The 19086-nt window shown below is 40.4% G+C and overlaps 2 protein-coding genes and 2 pseudogenes across 5 annotated transcripts in view; 2 read left to right on the plus strand and 2 right to left on the minus strand.

Moving 5' to 3' along the window:
* EIF3J (eukaryotic translation initiation factor 3 subunit J) overlaps positions 1-19086 on the plus strand; it is a 670767-nt gene that overhangs the window by 547246 nt on the left and 104435 nt on the right. The gene's annotated exons all lie outside the window — the stretch shown is intronic.
* The window catches only part of CTDSPL2 (CTD small phosphatase like 2), a 113467-nt gene that overhangs the window by 23666 nt on the left and 70715 nt on the right, over positions 1-19086 (plus strand). For 2 of the 3 annotated variants that reach the window (XM_050799516.1, XM_050799517.1), the window contains exon 2: positions 17133-17342. In XM_050799516.1, coding sequence (XP_050655473.1) covers positions 17157-17342 — 186 coding nt within the window. In that variant the 5' untranslated portion in view covers positions 17133-17156. Of the gene's footprint in view, positions 1-14829; positions 15167-17132; positions 17343-19086 lie in introns of those variants that run through there. The other variant, XM_050799518.1, reaches the window with a different exon arrangement.
* LOC126959866 (60S ribosomal protein L7-like) lies at positions 313-1100 on the minus strand (annotated as a pseudogene). Its single transcript, XR_007727657.1, has one exon. The product of XR_007727657.1 is annotated as a 60S ribosomal protein L7-like (transcript).
* Positions 5821-6571, minus strand: LOC126959287 (heterogeneous nuclear ribonucleoprotein M-like; annotated as a pseudogene).

Below are 19086 nucleotides of genomic sequence, written 5' to 3' on the forward strand. Positions count from 1 at the left end.
CACATTTTGTTTATCCATTCATCCATTGATGGACACTTTAGTTGCATCCACCTTTTAGCTGTTGTGAAAAATGCTGCTATGAATGTGGGTGTACTGTGTGAGACCCTACTGTCAGCTCTTTTGGATGTATACCTAGACGTAGAATTGTTGGATCATATGGCAAGTCTATATTTAATTTTTTTGAGGAACTGCCATGCCACTTTCCACAGCAGCTTTACTATTTTACATTTTCTCCAGCAAAACCCAAGGATCCCAATTTCTCCACATTTTTGCCAGCACTTTTTATTTTCATTTTATTTATTTATTTATTTATTCAATTTGAGCAGGTACTGTTTATTAACTGATGAGCCTAGAAAAATAATCATGGTAGACACCTTAGTTCATTCTTCTAATAAGCCTGTTGATCTGGTCCTTCCTGTTGCCAGCATCTCCACCTTATACAAAATGGGTGGTCTTTTTCTTCATTCCACCTCGTGGAGAAGATAATTTGAAGGGCCACAGGAAGTTATTTGCCTCTTTGAAGCGTTTTCCAACAGTATAGATCTCATGAATCAGATCCTCCATACAGATGATGCCATGTTTACCAAGAGATTGAGCAATCAAAGCGTTATCTGTCAAAGCAATTCGCTTCTTATTGATTTTGCCATAACCACGCTTGTAGATTAGCTCATTTACTGACTTCAGATTGGGGTACCCCCATGCAGTATATGGCTCTACAATCCTCAGCATGTTAATCGAAGCCTTGTTGAGCTTCAGAAAGATTCCATTGCTGCAATATCTTTTGGACCTTTGGGCTCACGCTATTGATACCTCTGATCCTGATGACAAATGCCAATTTGGGTTCAGCAGGTACATAGAAGTTGCCAGCTTTTCTTGCCATTCTCAACATTCGAATTTTGGTTCTGTACATCTGCCTATATTCCTTCTGGTAGTGCTTCGCTTTTTCATAGATAAGCTTCCTCCTTGCCTTTCGAAGCATCTTTTGGGCAAACTTCTTTCTCAGGCGCTTGATCTTCAGCTCTGTGAAATTCCTTCGCTTTTTCTTAAGGGTTTCTGGCACAGCAGGAGCCTTCTTCTTCTTCTTTTCTACACCCTCCATGGTTCCCGCGGAAAAAGAGGCTTGTTTTGTTTTTTGATAATAGTCATCCAAATGAGTGTGAAGCTGTTTCTTGTTGTGGTTTTAATTAGCATTTCCATGATAATTAGATAATTAGTGATGTCAAGTGTGTTTTCATATGTTTATTGTCTATTTGTATATCCTCTTTGGAGAAATGCCTATTCAAGTCCTTTGCCCACTTTTGAATCTGGTGGTTTTTTTCTTTCAGATTGTAATGCTTTATGTATTCTAGATAAGAATTTCTTATGAGATACATGATTTGCAAGTATTTTCTGCCATTCCATGGTTTGTCTTTTCACTCTGTTGATAGTGTACTTTGATACAGCAAAAGTTAAAAAAAAATTTTTGTAAGAGGTAGGGTCTTACTGTGTCACCCAGGCTGGAATGCAGTGATGCGCTTGCAGCTCGCTGCATTCTTGAACTCCTGAGTTCAAGGGATCCTCCCACCTCAGCTTTCCAAGTAGTAGCTAGGACTGTAGGTGTGCACCATAATGCCTGGCTAATTTTTTTAGTTTTTTAGGGATGGAATTTCACCTTGTTGCTCAGACTGGTCTCAAATGGTCCTTCTACCTCAGCCTCCTAAGTAGGTGGGATTATAGATGTGAGCTATGGCACCTGGCTCAAAATTTTTGGACTTTGACACCCAGTTTATCTGTTTTTCTTTTTATTATGTGTGCTTTTGTTGTCATGACCAAGAAGCCATTGCCAAATCCAGTGTAATGAGCTTTTCCCATGTGTACACACACACACACACGCGCACACACACACACACACACACAGAGGCACATTTTTTTGAGAAGTGGCCTCACTCTGTCATCCAAGTTGAAATGCAGTGGTACAATCTCAGCTGACTGCAACCTCTGCCTCACAGGCTCAAGTGATCCTCCCACCTCAGCTTCCCAAGTAGCTGAGACCACAGGCACACCCACCACACCCAGCTAATTTTTTGTATTTTTGGTAGAGACGAAGTTTCACCATGTTGTCCAGGCTGGTCTCGAACTCCTGAGCTCGGGTGATCTGCCCCCCTTGGCCTCCCAAAGTGCTGAGATTATAGGTGTCAGCCACCACATCCAGCCTGTATTTTCTTCTAGGAGTCTTAGCTCTTATGTTTAGGTATTTGATCAATTTTGAGTTAATTTTCTATGTGGTGTAAGGTAAGTGTTTTTTTTCTTTTTTTCTTTTTGCATTTAGATATATAGTTTTCCCAGTACCAGATATCTATAGCTTTAGTAGGGGTACATATAGGCCTGGTGTTGAGATATGGAATGTAGTTTTTCTTTTCTTTTCCTTTTCTCTTTTCTTTTCTCTTTTCCTTTTCCTTTTCCTTTCCTTCTTTTCTTTTGACGGACTCTCGCTCTGTTGCCCAGACTAGAGTGCAGTGGCACGATCTCGGCTCACTTGCAATTTCCACCTCCTGGGTTCATGCCATTCTCCTGCCTCAGCCTCCCAAGTAGCTGGGACTACAGGTGCACGCCTAGCTAATTTTTTTGTATTTTTAGTAGAGATGGGGTTTCACCATATTAGCCAGGATGGTCTCGATCTTCTGACCTCGTGATCCGCCCGCCTCAGCCTCCCAAAGTGTTGGGATTACAGGCGTGAGCCACCGTGCCCGGCTGTAGTTTTTTATATTATTTGTATAACAGGTTCTAGATTTATATTTTTCTTTTTGATACAGAGTCTCAGTCCAGCTGTTGGCCTGTCTGAAGTGCAGTGACGCAGTCACAGCTGACTGCAGCCTCGACTTCCCAGATTCAGATGATCCTCCCACCTCAGCCTCCCAAGTAGTTGGGACTGTAGGCATGCACCATCACACCTGGCAAATTTTTTTATATTTTTAGTAGACACAGGGTTTCATCATGTTGCCCAGGCTGGTCTCAAACTCCTAGGCTCAAGTGATCTATCTGACTTGGCCTCCCAAAGTGCTGGCATTACAGGTGTGAGCCACTGTACCTGGCCTAGGTTCTAGATTTTTGAATTCAGTTATATTATGGGTTAACTATGCACATAGGAGCTGCCCTGGAACTCTAATCTGTATTTGTAACATTATTTCTATCAGAGGTTTAATTTTGAGCTCCTACCAGCCAATTTGAAAACACAGCTTTTTTTTTTTTTTTTTTTTTTTTTTTGTGAGATGGAGTCTTGCACTGTCACCTAGGCTGGAGTGCGTGGAGTGCAGTGGCATCATCTCGGCTCACTGCAGCCTCCACCTTCCAGGTTCAAGCTGTTCTCCTGCCTCAGCCTCCCGAGTAGCTGGGATTACAGACACCCACAACCTTGCCCGGCTAATTTTTTGTATTTTTAGTAGAGACGGTGTTTCACTTTGTTGGCCAGGCTTGTCTCGAAAGCCTGACCTCATGAGCCACTGCACGCAGCCTTTTTTTTTTTTCCTTGCTCTGTCGCCCAGGCTGGAGTGCAGTGGCACGATCTAGGCTCACTGCAACCTCTGCCTCCTGGGTTCAAGCGATTCTTCTGCCTCGGCCTCCCAAGTAGCTGGGACTACAGGAGCCCGCCACCATGCCTGGCTAATTTTTATATTTTTAGTAGAGACAGGGTTTCACCATATTGGCCAGGCAGGTCTCAAACTCCTGACCTCCTGATCCACCTGCCTCGGCCTCCCAAAGTGCTGGGGTTACAGGTATTAGCCACCGTGCCCTGCCGTAAACTTAAAGCTTTTACAGGTTAATTTTATCTTGAGGTTTTGTTCAGCCAGTGGTTCAGCTGAAAAATTACCCATTCCAATGGACCATTCAGGCAGAAGGCAGAAGTAAAAAACAAACCTGGCTAGGCACGGTAGCTCACTCACGCCTGTAATCCCAGCACTTTGGGAGGCCAAGGCAGGTGGATCATTTGAGGTCAGGAGTTTGAAACCACGCTGGCCAACATGGCAAAATCCCATCTGTACTAAAAATAGAAAACAAGTAGCTGGGTGTGGTGGCGTGTGCCTGTAATCCCAGCTACTTGGGAGGCTGAGGCGGGAGAACTGCTTGATCCTGGGATGGAGAGGTTGCAGTGAGCTGAGATAGAACAGCTGTACTCTAGCCCGGGTGACAGAGCAAGGCTCCATCTCAAAAAAAAAAAAAAAAAAAAAAAAAAAAAACCTTAGAGATAAATGGGAAATTGCTGGCTCAGAAGGGGGAGCAGGCAAAAAAAAAAAAAAAAAAAAAAAAAAAGAGAGAGAGAGAGAGAAAGAGAAATGGGAAATTGGAATTTTGGGGAACTTTTTTTTTTTTTTTTTGAGATGGAGTCTCACTCTGTTGCCCAGGCTGGAGTGCAGTGGCGTGATCTCAGCTCGCTGCATCCTCCGCTCCCGGGTTCAAGCGATTCTTCTGCCTCAGCCTCCCAAATAGCTGGGATTATAGGCACCCGCCACCATGCCCAGCTCATTTTTGTATCTTTAGTAGAGACCGAGTTTCACCATGTTGACCAGGCTGGTCTCGAACTCCTGACCTTATGAGCCGCTGCACCCAGCCCGGTTAACTTTTTAATTAAAGTGTTTTGTTGGTTATAAATATACTGTTTTTAGCCGGGCGCGGTGGCTCAAGCCTGTAATCCCAGCACTTTGGGAGGCCGAGACAGGCGGATCACGAGGCCAGGAGATCGAGAGACGATCCCGGCTAACACGGTGAAACCCCGTCTCTACTAAAAAATACAAAAAAACTAGCCGGGCGAGGTGGCGGGCGCCTGTAGTCCCAGCTACTCGGGAGGCTGAGGCAGGAGAACGGCGTAAACCCGGGAGGCGGAGCTTGCAGTGAGCTGAGATCCGGCCACTGCACTCCAGCCTGGGTGACAGAGCAAGACTCCGTCTCAAAAAAAAATAAATAAATAAATAAAATAAATAAATATACTGTTTTCACATTGCAAGTTATTTATATTGAAATTATGTGGAAATTTTTACTTAAAACACTTCTGCTGTCTTCTCCACTTCCATTTTCTCTTTCATAAAATGGAAATAACAGACCCTACTTTATGTGATTGAGAAAATCAAGTGAAATAACATATGAGAAAGCACTTATGACAGTGCCTTGCACATAGCACTTAATTAATGGCAGCTATTCGTTAATATTTAAACTTTTTCATGTTCAGGTAAATGTAGTAATTTAGAACTTTTTTGGAAAATAATAGGTTGAGAATTGGTTTTCTTTTTTCATTTTTCCAGGAACTGGTATTTATTATCAAAGTCATGTTTGATGTCAGCATGATGCCACAACTACAAAAAAAAAAATTGCATATTGCAGTCTCAGTGCAAACATTCAAATACAACCCCGGTCCTTAAAAAGTAAAAAAGTAGGCCGGGCGCAGTGGCTCAAGCCTGTAATCCCAGCACTTTGGGAGGCCGAGACGGGCGGATCACGAGGTCAGGAGATCGAGACCATCCTGGCTAACATGGTGAAACCCCGTCTCTACTAAAAAATACAAAAAAACTAGCCGGGCACGGTGGCGGGCGCCTGTAGTCCCAACTACTCGGGAGGCTGAGGCAGGAGAATGGCGTGAACCCGGGAGGCGGAGCTTGCAGTGAGCTGAGATCCGGCCACTGCACTCCAGCCTGGGTGACAGAGCGAGACTCCGTCTCAAAAAAAAAAAAAAAAAAAAAAAAAGTAAAAAAGTAAATTTCATCAGAAAGCAGCTGAATTTTTAAAACATCTTTATATATCCAGCCAGTAAGTTAAAATAGTTAACAAGAAAAAAATACAAAATACTGATGTTTAAAAAAGGCATATTTCTATAGATTTGCCATCAGTCTTTTGGCCACTCAGCTTCATGCCATTCATCATCCGACAGGCTCTCAGCCACCTCTGGCGACTCAAACTTAACCAAACCACACCCCTTGGACTTCCCATTCTTCATCTTGATGTTGGCTTATTGCACGTGGCCCTATTTGTCGATTTGATCATGTAAAATCCAATGGGAGATTTCTCACAAATACCTGGTAGGCTTTCCTGGCCACCCCCAGGAGCATGGCCTCCAGCCTCACCAAAGGACCCTGCCAGGTTTCCTCCAGAGTTTAAGTGGGCGCAGTCAAAGCTGACATGGCCACCACCACCCATGGCTAGGCCCATACATCCAGTCTCAGCACCCAGTGTCTGGCCCATGGTGGGACCCATGCACTCAAGGCTGTTAATGCCCATCCTCTCCAGGCTGTTGGCACCCGTCCACCCCAGGTCCATACAGATATTTCAGGTTGTTGGCACCTGTGTGCTCCAGTCCAGTGGCCATGTGATCCATCATGGGGCCCATATGCTCCAGGCCAGCCCCCATGCCTGCAGGAACCATGCACTCCACACCAGAGCCCATGTGCTCAATGGTTTGGTCCACATGGTCAGTGGGAGCAGCTGTGCGCTTGAGGCTGAAGCCCATGCTGGCACCCACGTGTTTCAGGCCGGAGCCACTGCGCTTAGTGATCTCACCCATGTGCCGGATGCTAGAGGCCATTTAGTCAAGGCCTAGCAGGCCCATGGGCCCATGCACTCCATGCGGGAGCCTTTGTGCTCCCCGAAGCCCCTGCGGTCCGTGACCAGACCCATGCGCTGCATCTTGGAACCCACACAATCCACATCATGGCCCAGGCCTGGACTCATGCATTCCATGCCAGCACCCCCAATGTGATCAGTGCTTGGGGCTCATCCTCTCAATTTCGGGGACGCTGCCTCCACCTCCACTTCCCCTCTGCTTTGTAGTGATCTTCCCTCTCCTCGGTGTATTACTAAGATTTCGTTTATTCTGCCCATGTTCATCCCAGATCCAAATTGACCCACATTTTCCATACCACCACCAAAGGGTTCCCTCCTCCATTTCTACCATTTTTTCCAAATCCATGCCCTCCATTCTAATTTCTGCAGGCCCTATGTTTCCCATTCCATTCAGGTGATTGGCATCGATAGTCTGCCCTCCTGGTCCTAACGCTGTTTCAGTACCACCAAGGCCATAGGGAAGCTGCAGATGCTCAGGAGGGAAAAAAAAAAATCCTTTGGTAAGGCGGTCTCATCCGTCTTACCTGTGTTGGTCTATCACATAGCAGTTGGGCATTGAATGTAGATATAGCTTGCACAGCTTCAGTGGACTGTTCAAAAGTAACAGTGCCCATTCCATGGTTTTTTTCATCTTTATCCTCAAGAATGTGCTCAGAACACCACATCAACCATACTAAAATATTTCCTTCAGTTTCTCCCAGCCAGCTTTATAATCCTGATTTGCTACAAATACTGTGCTTCCAACTCTTTCTGCCTGTAATACATATACATGGATAATTTCATTTGGGATGTTAAGATTATTTAAGATACTAGGTAGGATATTAATCATTTCTGGGCCACTTGGTCTCATACCTGTTCCACCAGTGGTAGCCATCACGTTTTGCATTGCTCTCCTGGCATGTTCACCATCAGGATCTTCTTTCACTTTCAGTGGTCTTCCACTCGGGACTATGCTTGTCTAGGACTTGAATAGCTTTTTTTATGTTTTCTTCTATCTTGAATTCAATAACAGCACATCCCCTGACTTTCCTTCAGTGCCCATTGCCCAGGCTGTAGTGCAGTGGCATGATCTCGGCTCACTGCAACCTTTGCCTCGCTGCCTCCCGGGTTCAAGTGATTCTCGTGCCTCAGCCTCCCAGGTAGCTGGAATTAGAGATAGGCACCACCATGTCTGGCTAATTTTTTTGTATTGTTAGTAGAGACAGGGTTTCGCCATGTTGGCCAGGCTGGTCTCAAACTCCTGAGCTCAGGCAGTCCTCCCACCTTGGCTTCCCAAAGTGTTGTGATTAGAGATGTGAGCCACCATGCTTGGCCTCAGTTCAGTTGTAAGAAAGTTTTTTGGTTAGAACTTATTTAAGGCGAAACATCGTTTCTACTAAAAGTACAAAAAGTAGCCAGGTATGGTGGCACTAGCCTGTAATCCCAGCACTTTGGGAGGCTGAGAAGGATGAATCACTGAGTTTTGGCCAACATGGCAAAACCCTGTCTCTACTAAAAATACAAAAATTTACCAGGCGTGGTGGTACATGCCTGTAATCCCAGCTACTTGGGAGGATGAGGCCGGAGAATTGCTTGAACCCAGGAGGTGGAGGTTGGAGTGAGCTGAGATTATTGTTGCTGCACTCTTGCCTGGGTGACAGAGCGAGACTGTCTCAAAAAAAAAAAAAAAAAAAATTATTATTATTTTACATTTGCATTATAAAATAATGGTCCTTATGTCTCCTTAAGTATTCCGTTAGATTCTACGTTACTTTTCCTCAGGAATGCTACCTGAGGTGTTTTTGCTGTAGTTGGAGTGGTTGAATTGAGAACATTTTTCAATTTTTGTGTTTTAGATTTTTAGAAAAAAGAGGGAATTGGAGGTAACCTATAAATATAATTTATATTAGTTTTGCTTTTTTTTTTTTTTTTTTACTTAAAATTAGCAAACATTTTAAATATTAAAAATTTTGGTTTGGAAGATTTAGTCATATAGACACTCTTTGTACACTGCTAGTTCAAACCACTTTTTGGAAAGCAGTTTGTTAGTATTTCTAGAGATACCACCAAATTTTAACAATCTTTGAACTTGTAAATTCACTTCTAAGGAACTATCTTAAGGAAAGAATCGGAAATGTAGACTGAAATTTATGTGGTTATTTCATTTGAGGTGATGTTGGTAATTTTGAAACAGTTTATTTTCCAACAAGTCAGTGATCAAATAATGAAACGTTTATCTGTATATTGAAATATTACATGACCATTAAAAATTGTATTCTTACTCTGTGTTTTGTTTATTTGTTGTTGTTGTTTTTTCTTTTTGAGACTGAGTCTCACTCTGTCACCCAGATTGGAGTATAGTGGTGCAACCTTGGCTCACTGCAGCCTCCGCCTCCGAGGTTCAAATGATTGTCCTGCCTCAGCCTCCCAAGTAGCTGGGATTACAGGTGCCCGCCACTATGCCCGGCTAATTTTTGTATTTTTAGTAGAGACAGGACGTTTCACCATGTTGGCCAGGCTGGTCTTGAACTCCTGACCTGAGATGATCTGCCTGCCTTGGCCTCCCAAAGTGCTGGGATTACAAGCGTGAGCCACTGCATCTGGCCAATATTCTCAAATTTTTAAAACAACATTGGTAAAATATAGTATAAAAGGGGAAAAAAAACATGTAGTGTAATTATAAATATTGATTAAAATATTTATACATATTAAAACAAACACACTAATATACCCACATTATCAGTCATCTCTGGATTAAGGAATTATGGGAGATTTTATTTCATGTTTTACTGTCTTTTTGTTTCTTGTTTTGGAGACAGGGTCTCATTCTATTGCCCAGGCTGGAGTGCAGTGGTGTGCCATGGCTCGCTGCAGCCTCAGCTTCTGAGGCTCAAGTGATCTTCTGAAACCTCAGCCTTCCAAGTTGCTGGGACTACAGGTGTGCACCACCATGCCCGTATAATTTTTTTGTTTTTATTTTTTGTAGAGACTGGGGAGTCTCCCTGTGTTTCCCAAGCTGGTCTAGAATTCCTGGGCTCAAGCAATCCTCCTGCCTCAGCCTCCCAAAGCCCTGAGATTACAGGTGTGAGTCACCACGCCCAGCCTGAAGTTTTTAAATGATGTATATTTTATAATCAGAGAAAAGGGTCAATATGTACACCAAAAATAAGAATTTTTCCAACCTTTAAGGGATCAAGAGTGAATTTTGTTTTATGTAAATAATTACATATATCTCTCACTGGATTGTTATATGCCTGGCACATGATTAATATGTTTTCACTGCAGTTTTTCCCCAAGTTTGGGTCATACTTTACTGTTTTATCATGTCTTACAATTTTTTGTTGAAAACTGGCCATTTTAGATAATATTGTAGCCACTCTGGATTCATGGTTTTTCTCCCCTCAAAGGTTGTTTAGTAGTAACTTCCATAGGCAGAAAAAAATCTATGGAATTTAATCTCCCTGCAGTATGCAACCACTGATGTCTCTACTTAATTATTATTTTTTGTTTTTAAATATTTTTGCTTTTATTTTTAAGCCTGGCTTACTAAAGCATACCTCCCTATATATTTGCATAGCCTAGTGGTCAGCTAATGATTGGACCAATGATGAGCCCAAACACCTCTAACACAGACCTCAGCTGTAAAACTTTTAAATTAGTAAATTCACTTCTAAGAAACTGTCTTAAGGAAAAAATCAGAAATGTAGACTGAAATTTATGTGTTTATTTCATTTGAGTTGATGTTAGTAATTATGAAACAGTTTATTTTCCAGCTAGTCAGTGATCATATAAATTATGAGACATTTATATTGAAATATTGAAACATTTATATTGAAATATTACATGACCATTAAAAATTATATTCTGTAAAATTTTGACAAAAAGATACTCCTATAATATTAGAGGATATTTCCTTTCTCCAGGGCAAAATCTGTTTTGCCTGTTTTCTGTATAGATTATTTTTGTCCCTGATGAAGTTTTTTTAATGCTGTCATTAAATATGTATTGTTTTGTGTCTGCCATTGTTTAGTATGTCTGTGGGATTATTTCATGTTTGTTTATGATAGGAGTACTTGTTCGTTTCTGATGCTAATTAGTATTCACTTACATGAAAACACCACAGTATTCATCTTTCTCTTTTGGGGCATTTTTGTTGTTTCCAGTTTGGAACTGGAAACAGCCTTATTGTGAATAAGGCTGTCAGGAACATTTTTGTAAAAATACATTGTGAACGTGTTTACATTTCTCTTGGATAAAAATGTAGAAGTGAAATCACTGAGTCAAAGAGTTTGGTGTATAATTATTAGAAATTACCCTATTTTATCAAAAAACATACATCTGTAACAGCATATGAGACCTTATTCTCCATCATTGTTACTATTTAAATTTGTCATTCTTTTTAATTTTTGCCATTTTAGGAGGTGTGAATTGGCATACCTTTGGGGTTTTAACTTAAAATTCTTATAAATAATATTGAGTATCATTTTCTATGCTATCACCAGTCATCTAATTTTTATGAAATATTTTCTTATATCTCTGCCCGTTTTTTTTTTTTTTTTTTTTTTTTTTTGAGACGGAGTCTCGCTCTGTCACCCAGGCTGGAGTGCAGTGGCCGGATCTCAGCTCACTGCAAGCTCCGCCTCCCGGGTTCACGCCATTCTCCTGCCTCAGCCTCCCGAGTAGCTGGGACTACAGGCGACTACAGGCGCCCGCCACCTCGCCCGGCTAGTTTTTTTGTATTTTTTAGTAGAGACGGGGTTTCACCGTGTTAACCAGGATGGTCTCGATCTCCCGACCTCGTGATCCGCCCGTCTCGGCCTCCCAAAGTGCTGGGATTACAGGCTTGAGCCACCGCGCCCGGCCTCTCTGCCCGTTTTTTCTGTTGGCTTGTACTTATTGTGTCGTGGGACTTTATATATTTTACATACAAGGTCTTTGTGATATGTGCGTTTTGTGAATATTCTACCGGTTTGCTGCTCGCCTTCTTATTTTCCTAATGATGTCTTTTGGTAAACGGCAAGTTTTTAATTTTTATGAAGTCCAGTTTGTCCAGTTTTTTTCTTTATGGTTATTCTTTAAACAAGACTGTGTCATTTGCAAAGAGATAAGTTTCACTTTTTTTTCTTTTTAATATGGATTTCTTTTATTTTTCTTGCCTAACTGCCTGCTTAGAACTTCCAGTAAAATGTTGAATAGCAGTGGTGAGAGGGGCCATCTTTGTCTTGTTCCTGATACTAGAGGGACAGCATTCAGCCTTTTACTATGTATGACAGGTCCTGTGGGTTTTTTATAAATACCTTTTTATTATGTTGAGGAAGTTGTTGTTTGTTTTTCGTTTGTTGATTATTTTTAATATGAAAGGGTGTTGGATTTGATCAGATGCTTTTTCTGCATTAATTGAGATGATCATGTGGATTTTTTTGTTTTGTTTTGTTTTTGAGACAGGCTCTCACTGTCGCCCAGGCTGGAGTGCCGTGATGTGATAATTGACTTACTGTAGCCTCAACCTCCCGGGCTCCAGTGATCCTTCCACCTCAGCCTCCCAGGTAGCTGGGACTACAGGCATGTGCCACTATGGCCAGCTAATTTTTGTATTTTTTATAGAGACGGGGTTTCACCATGTTGCCCGGGCTGGTCTTGAACTCCTGGGCTCAAGCCATCCACCTGCCTTGGCCTCCCAAAATCCTGGGATTATAGGCATGAGCCACTGTGCCCAGCCTGCTTTGAAACCAGGCACTGACTTCTCATAGCTGTGAAAGTCCTAGATGGCATCTGTTTCCAACAGAAAGCTGTTTCGTCTACTTAGAAAATCTGTTGTTTTAGTATAGCCACCTTCATCAGTGGTCATAGTTAGATCTTCTGGATAACTTGCCTCCTCTTTTATATCAGCACCTGCTGCTTCACCTCACCTTGCACATCTATATTATGGAGACAGCTTCTTTCCTTAAACCTCATGAACCAAACAATGCTAGCTTCAAATTTTTCTTGCGCAACTTCTTCACCTCTGGATTAGCTTTGGTTTATGTGAATGCTGTGGCTGGTTTGATCTTATAGCCAGACTACTAAAACTTTCTCCATATCTGGTAGAGATGGGGTTTCACCACGTTGGCCAGGCTGGTCTCAAACTCCTGACCTCAGGTGATCCGCCTGTCTTGGCCTCCCAAAGTGCTGGGATTACAAATGTGAGCCACTGTGCATGGTGGCACTTTTAATTTCCTTCAATAACTTTTCCTTTGCATTATAACTTGGCCAATTGGCACAAGAGGCTTAGCTTTTGGCCTGTCTAAACTTTCAACATGCCTTCCTCACTAAGCTGAATTATTTCTAGCTTTTGATTTAAAGTGATAGATGTTTGACTCTTCCTTCCTCTACATTCCTCTACAATGTAGAGACATTGTAGGGCATAATTGGCCTAATTTAAAAATTGTCGTGTCTCAGAATAGGGAGGTCTAAGGAGAGGGAGAGAGTTGGGGAATGAATGAATGGTCAGTGGAGCAGTCACTATACATGTACTCAACATTTATTTATTAAGTTCACCATCTTATGCAGTTTGTGTCACCCCAAAACAATTACAAAAGTAACACCAAAGATCACTCATCATAGATCACTATAACAGATACAATAATAATGAAAGAGTTTGAATTGTTGCAGAAATTACCAAAATGTGACACTGAGACATGAAGTGAGCCCATGCCAAGATGTGTATGCAGGGTGGCTACAAACCTTCAGTTCATAAAAAACGCGGTATCTGTGAAGTGTATTTAAACAAAGTATGCCTGTACTCATATGATTTCATTCCTTTTAAATGTATTAAGGTTTGTTTTGTGGCCTAACATATTTACTATTCTGAAGAATGTTCCATGTGTAAGTTGAGGAGAGTATTCTGCTGTTAGCGTTGTATATAATGTTAGATCTAGAGAGTTTTTCAGGTCTTCTTTTTTCATGTTGATCTTTTGTCTAATTCTCTCTGCTACTGAAAGTGAGTTATTGAAATTCTTCAACTTTTTTTCATTTCATTTGTGATAGTTTTTCCTCATATTTTGGAGTTCTATTATGTGTATACATATTTATAATTTCTTTTGTTTTCTTTCTGAGATGGAGTCTCGCTCTGTCGCCCAGGCTGGAGGGCAGTGGCTTGATCTCTGCAGCCTCCACCTCCCAGGTTCAAGCGATTCTCCTGCCTCACCCTCCCAAGTAGCTGGGACTACAGGCGCACACCACCACGCCCAGCTAATTTTTTTGTATTTTTAGTAGAGATAGGGTTTCACCATGTTGGCCAAAATGGTCTCAATCTCCTGACCTCGTGATCCACCCGCCTCGGCCTCCCAAAGTGCTTGGATTACAGGCATGAGCCACCACCCAGCCTATGTTTATAATTTCTAAGTGCTGCTTATTACATCAGAAATTGTAATGTGTTATTATGTTATATCTTGTTTATATTTTCAGTTCAGAATATTTTGTGTATCCCTTGTGATTTATTTTTGATTCATTATTTATGTATTTTCAAATTTCCAAGTACTTAGTACTTTTAAAAGATTTTTAAAATTGATTTATAATTTGATTTATAATTGTGGTTAAATGCATACTCTGTATGCATTTATCCTTGAAATTCATGGAATCTTGTTTTATGGCTCAACATACTTTCTTAGCATTCTGTGTACAATTGAAAAGTATGTGTTTTCTTTATCTGTTTTTTGAGTGGTCAGTTTCATAAATTGATAAGGGCTTGACTGCTTTAGCCCTTTCAGACTTATTAAGTACATCTTTTACAACCTACTTATGGAATGGGCAAAAACTCCATACTTCAGCTTTATTTTTCAAATACTCATCTTTCTTTCTAGTGAATACCAGTTTGTTATTTTTGAGTTCAAAGGATCTTTCTCCTAAGCTTTCCCAGAACCTCTTCACAGTCTCCATACAGAATGATCTAGCATTTTATGTGTACAACAGTTAGGTAAATATACTTACCTGCTGTATTTTTTTTGCATTTTGTGGGCAGAGAGATTATCATTTTCTTCCTTTTTTTCCTACTCTGACATTACAGTGTTTAAATTTTAATGAGCTGAACCTCTTAAGACTGAGTTACTTTATATGTCTTTAGTCTTTTAATATCTACTTTCCTCAATATGTTGTATCATAATCTTTATGATTTCCATTTAATGATTGTGGGTTTAAGTTAGGTTCACCCTTAGATATTTTTTTAAAGACTCCCATAAAAAATTTACAGAAATTGATTAAAAACAACTTTAAAAAATTTTCCCATGTATCAATTTTAAAAATTGCTACAGTAATTTTCCTTTTCTGGGGAGTTCTGTTTTGAATAACAAAAGAATTCAGAGGGAAAAAAGCATTATTTATTTCATTTGGGTATTGCAGTTTATAACCCAGCACCATTTGGTTTTAGAAAAAAATAGTTACTGGGAAAGATATTTTGGGACTCCTCTGGTGAATCCTTTGAGTTTGGGAGTGTCTTAGGTCAGTTTGGGCTGCTATAACAAAAATACCGTAAACTTGGTGGGTGGGTTATAAACAACAAATTTATTTCTCTCAGTTACAGACAATGAGATGTCGAAGATCAAGGTGCAGGCAGATTTGATGTCTGGTAAGGGCCTGCTTCCTCATAGATCACTGTCTTCTTACTGTAATATTATAGTGGAAGGGGCTAGGCATCTGTCTCTCTGGGGCCTCTTTTATAGGGGCACTAACTTAGTTCATTCGGGCTCTGCCCTCATGACCTTATCACCTCACAACGGCCTCACCTCCAAACACCATCACATTAGGGATTAGGTATTAACATGAATTTTGGTGGGGCGGGCGTGGGGAACACAAACATTTGAGGTAGATACACACACACACACACAGTTTCTCCTTTTTTTTTTTTCCCCCTTTTAAGATGGAGTTTTGCTCTTGTCGCCTAGGCTGGAGTGCTGTGGCGCAATCTCTCCTCACTGCAACCTCCGCCTCCCGGGTTCAAGCAGTTCTCCTGCCTCAGCCTTTGGAGTAGCTGGGATTACAGGCGTCCGCCACCACACCCACCTATTTTTTGTATTTTTAATAGAGACAGGGTTTCTCCATGCTGGCCGTGCTAGTCTCGAACTCCTGACTTCAGGTGAACCACCTGCCTTGGTCTCCCAAAGTGCTGGGGTTACAGGTGTGAGCCACCATGCCCAGCCTGTAGTTTCTATTTTTAAAAAAGTTTCTCTTTTTTTCTGTGATTGTTTTGTTGAGTTAATAAAAACAATTTCTGAGATTCTAATCTCTGCCAGGAATTTCTGTACCTTTAGATTTTAGAGTGCTTAATTGGAGTTAGTGTGTTCTGTGAATGTATTCACTGTGGTGAATAGCTTTATTGTCCTTTGCACATTATAGCCTTTCCTAATCCTTTTTTCATTTTGAGCCTCAGGATGGTAAGGTAAATATATTTTTTAAACATTTGATGAAACCTAACTGACTACAGATTAGCCATGATTGGAGTAGGATTAATATTCATATCTCTTAATTCTTCATTTAGTATTCTTTGTATTCTGTTTCACAGATTCTAATTCGGTTATGTCTTTAATTCTAAGTGTTGGGACAATTTTGCCAGCAATTAATTGTCTTACCTATAAAACGAGAGAGTTTGAATAAATAGCCTTATGTTTTCTTTCTGATGTGAATCGTTTTAAAAGTATCATTAAATGTGGTAAGATAGGACTCTCTCAAAATGATCCAAGTTCTGTTGTTACACTTATGTGATTGTCGATTATTAGACTTGTGCTCATGGAATTCATTCATTCATTGGCTGACATTACTTTTCCACTACCTGGTGAGTTCCAGAAAAGCAAAACCCTTCCTTATCTTGTTTACTGTTTACTCAATGCTTACCTGGCCCAGTGCCTTGAATGTGACTAAGTATGCAATAAATATTTGTCGAACCAATGATTAAACAAATAGTAACATTGGCAGGCAGTATAGTATTATGTAAAGAGCATGCGGCCGGGCGCGGTGGCTCAAGCCTGTAATCCCAGCACTTTGGGAGGCCGAGACGGGCGGATCACGAGGTCAGGAGATCGAGACCATCCTGGCTAACACGGTGAAACCCCGTCTCTACTGAAAATACAAAAAACTAGCCGGGCGAGGTGGTGGGCGCCTGTAGTCCCAGCTACTCAGGAGGCTGAGGCAGGAGAATGGCAGGAACCCGGGAGGCGGAGCTTGCAGTGAGCTGAGATCTGGCCACTGCACTCCAGCCTGGGTGACAGAGCTAGACTCCGTCTCAAAAAAAAAAAAAAAAAAAAAACAACAAGAGCACGCACACTCTTTGGTGTTACCCTTACTTTAGATCATCTGTAGGATATGTTATAGTATTTCGGAGGTTGTTGGGAATGTTACTCGGGATAATATAAATAAAGTATAAAGCATAATGCCTTTTACTTAAAATGTTAGTTTCTTACTGCAATCTCCTAGAGTCTAGGACTTTTGTTTTTTTAGCCAAGATATTTTTATCATATAAGCTGGTCACATTTGGGTAGAGAAGGTTGAAGTTATTAACTTTTAATGTTTTTATTACATTTATTATTTTTATCTTACAGTTTTACATGTGGCACCCATAAAAGATGAGGCTGAGAACACGGAAGGCTTCTCAGCAGTCAAATCAAATCCAAACACAACGCACTGCCAGAGCAAAGAGGAAATATTCAGAGGTTGATGATAGCCTGCCTTCAGGAGGAGAAAAACCATCGAAGAATGAAACCGGCTTGTTGTCTTCAATTAAAAAATTTATTAAAGGAAGCACACCTAAGGTAATGATTTTACCATATACTTTCATATCATTAAAAGTGAAAATTATGATATTTTCTCTAAGCATGCATAGAGAAGAAATCTGATAGTGCACCAAAATCTACGTTTTGGTGTTAATTTTACTTCTAAGAGTTTTACGTGCAGAATATTTAATGGCAGTTTAAGAAGAACATTATTTGTTCCGCTGAACTAATCCACTTAGCCTTCTGCTTTTTCAACATAGTATTATGGGTAGCAAAATAAATTTTTCCTTGCTCTTTTACTTGAGTTGTTTCTTTTACTTTCATTTTCTTTCAAAGAAAAGTTAAAGTTTCTTGTTAATATTCACTGTCTAAGGAGGTGATGTCTCTCATCTGTTCGAGTTCTAACATTTGTGTGATGAAGATGTATTGCTTCATTAAAGAGAAAAGAACATTACTAAAAGAGAGAATGGACACTGACGGGGAGTTTTGTACTCCAGATTCATATTCTGGACCAACTTGAGTGACCTAAAGAGAGAGTTATTTACCCCCTGAGCCTCAGGAAGATAGTAAAATGGCACTGATACCAACTGCTTTGTCTGTCTCAGAGTTGTTTTCAGATTAGATGGTACAACAGGTGGAAAAGCAGTTTGATCAACTTTATTTTATTTTGTTTTTATTTATTTATTTATTTTGAGACAGAGTCTTGCTCTGTCTCCAGGCTGGAGTGCAGTAGCGCAATCTCCGCTCACTGCAACCTCCACCTCCTGGGTTGAAGTGATTCTCCTGCCTCAGCCTCCTGAATAGCTGGGACAACAGGCGTGTGCCACCACACCAGCTAATTTTTATATTTTTAGTAGAGATGGGGTTTCACCATGTTGGCCAGGATAGTCTCGATCTCCGGACCTTGTAATTCATCCGCCTTGGCCTCCCAAAGTGCTGGGATTACAGGCATGATCTACCGTGTCTGGCCTCAGTTTGATCAATTTTAATGCACTCTATCAATGTATAGTATTATTGATTGTGTGTAGTTTTTTTTTTATGACTTTTACTATTTTTGTGTTCTTTCTTAGAATAATTATTTACATGGTAAATTTTTTATTATAATGGAAGTTTATTACTTTCTTAAGCAGAAAAATAAATTACTAGTTGACTTGTTCATAGGAATAGATTTTGTTGGTATAGAATTAACAAAGCCTAATTACTATGAGTCACTAGGCAAGATTTGGAAGTATTCTTGGTTTGCATAGGGTTTTAATTTTTGTTTTGGTGGTTTTATTTTTTGTTTTTGTTTGTTTCTAATACTAATTTCTTTGTTAATTTTAAGTAATTAGAAATTTAAGTAATTACTTAAAAAGTAATTTTAAGTAATTTTAAGTAATTAGAAATTAGAAAATAATTTTAAGTAATTAGAAATTTAAGTAATTAGAAATTTTAAAAAGTTTCTGAATTTATGTAAACTGAGAAAATATTCTAGTATTATCATATAACAAAGATGAAGTAGCTTCCAGAAACCCAAATTTCCATCTCTATGAATTCCTAATGGGTTGTCATCAGCCTCTGTTGATGGGAACCTTGCTACATATTATTACTTCATTCTTCTGAGCAGCTCTAGTTGTCATAAAGTGCCTCCTTATGTTTTTGCTTTCTCATGTTACTTTTTTGTATTTTTTCCACTCGAAAACAGATACTGTGTTCCCTTACGTGTGCAAGTACAAACCTTCAGTCAGTATGGGGCAGCTATTTCTAGTTTTCCTTATATGACATTATATGATATTTATCATCA

The sequence above is a fragment of the Macaca thibetana genome, chromosome 7 (genome assembly GCF_024542745.1).
Source record: "Macaca thibetana thibetana isolate TM-01 chromosome 7, ASM2454274v1, whole genome shotgun sequence".
Lineage (NCBI taxonomy): Eukaryota > Metazoa > Chordata > Mammalia > Primates > Cercopithecidae > Macaca > Macaca thibetana.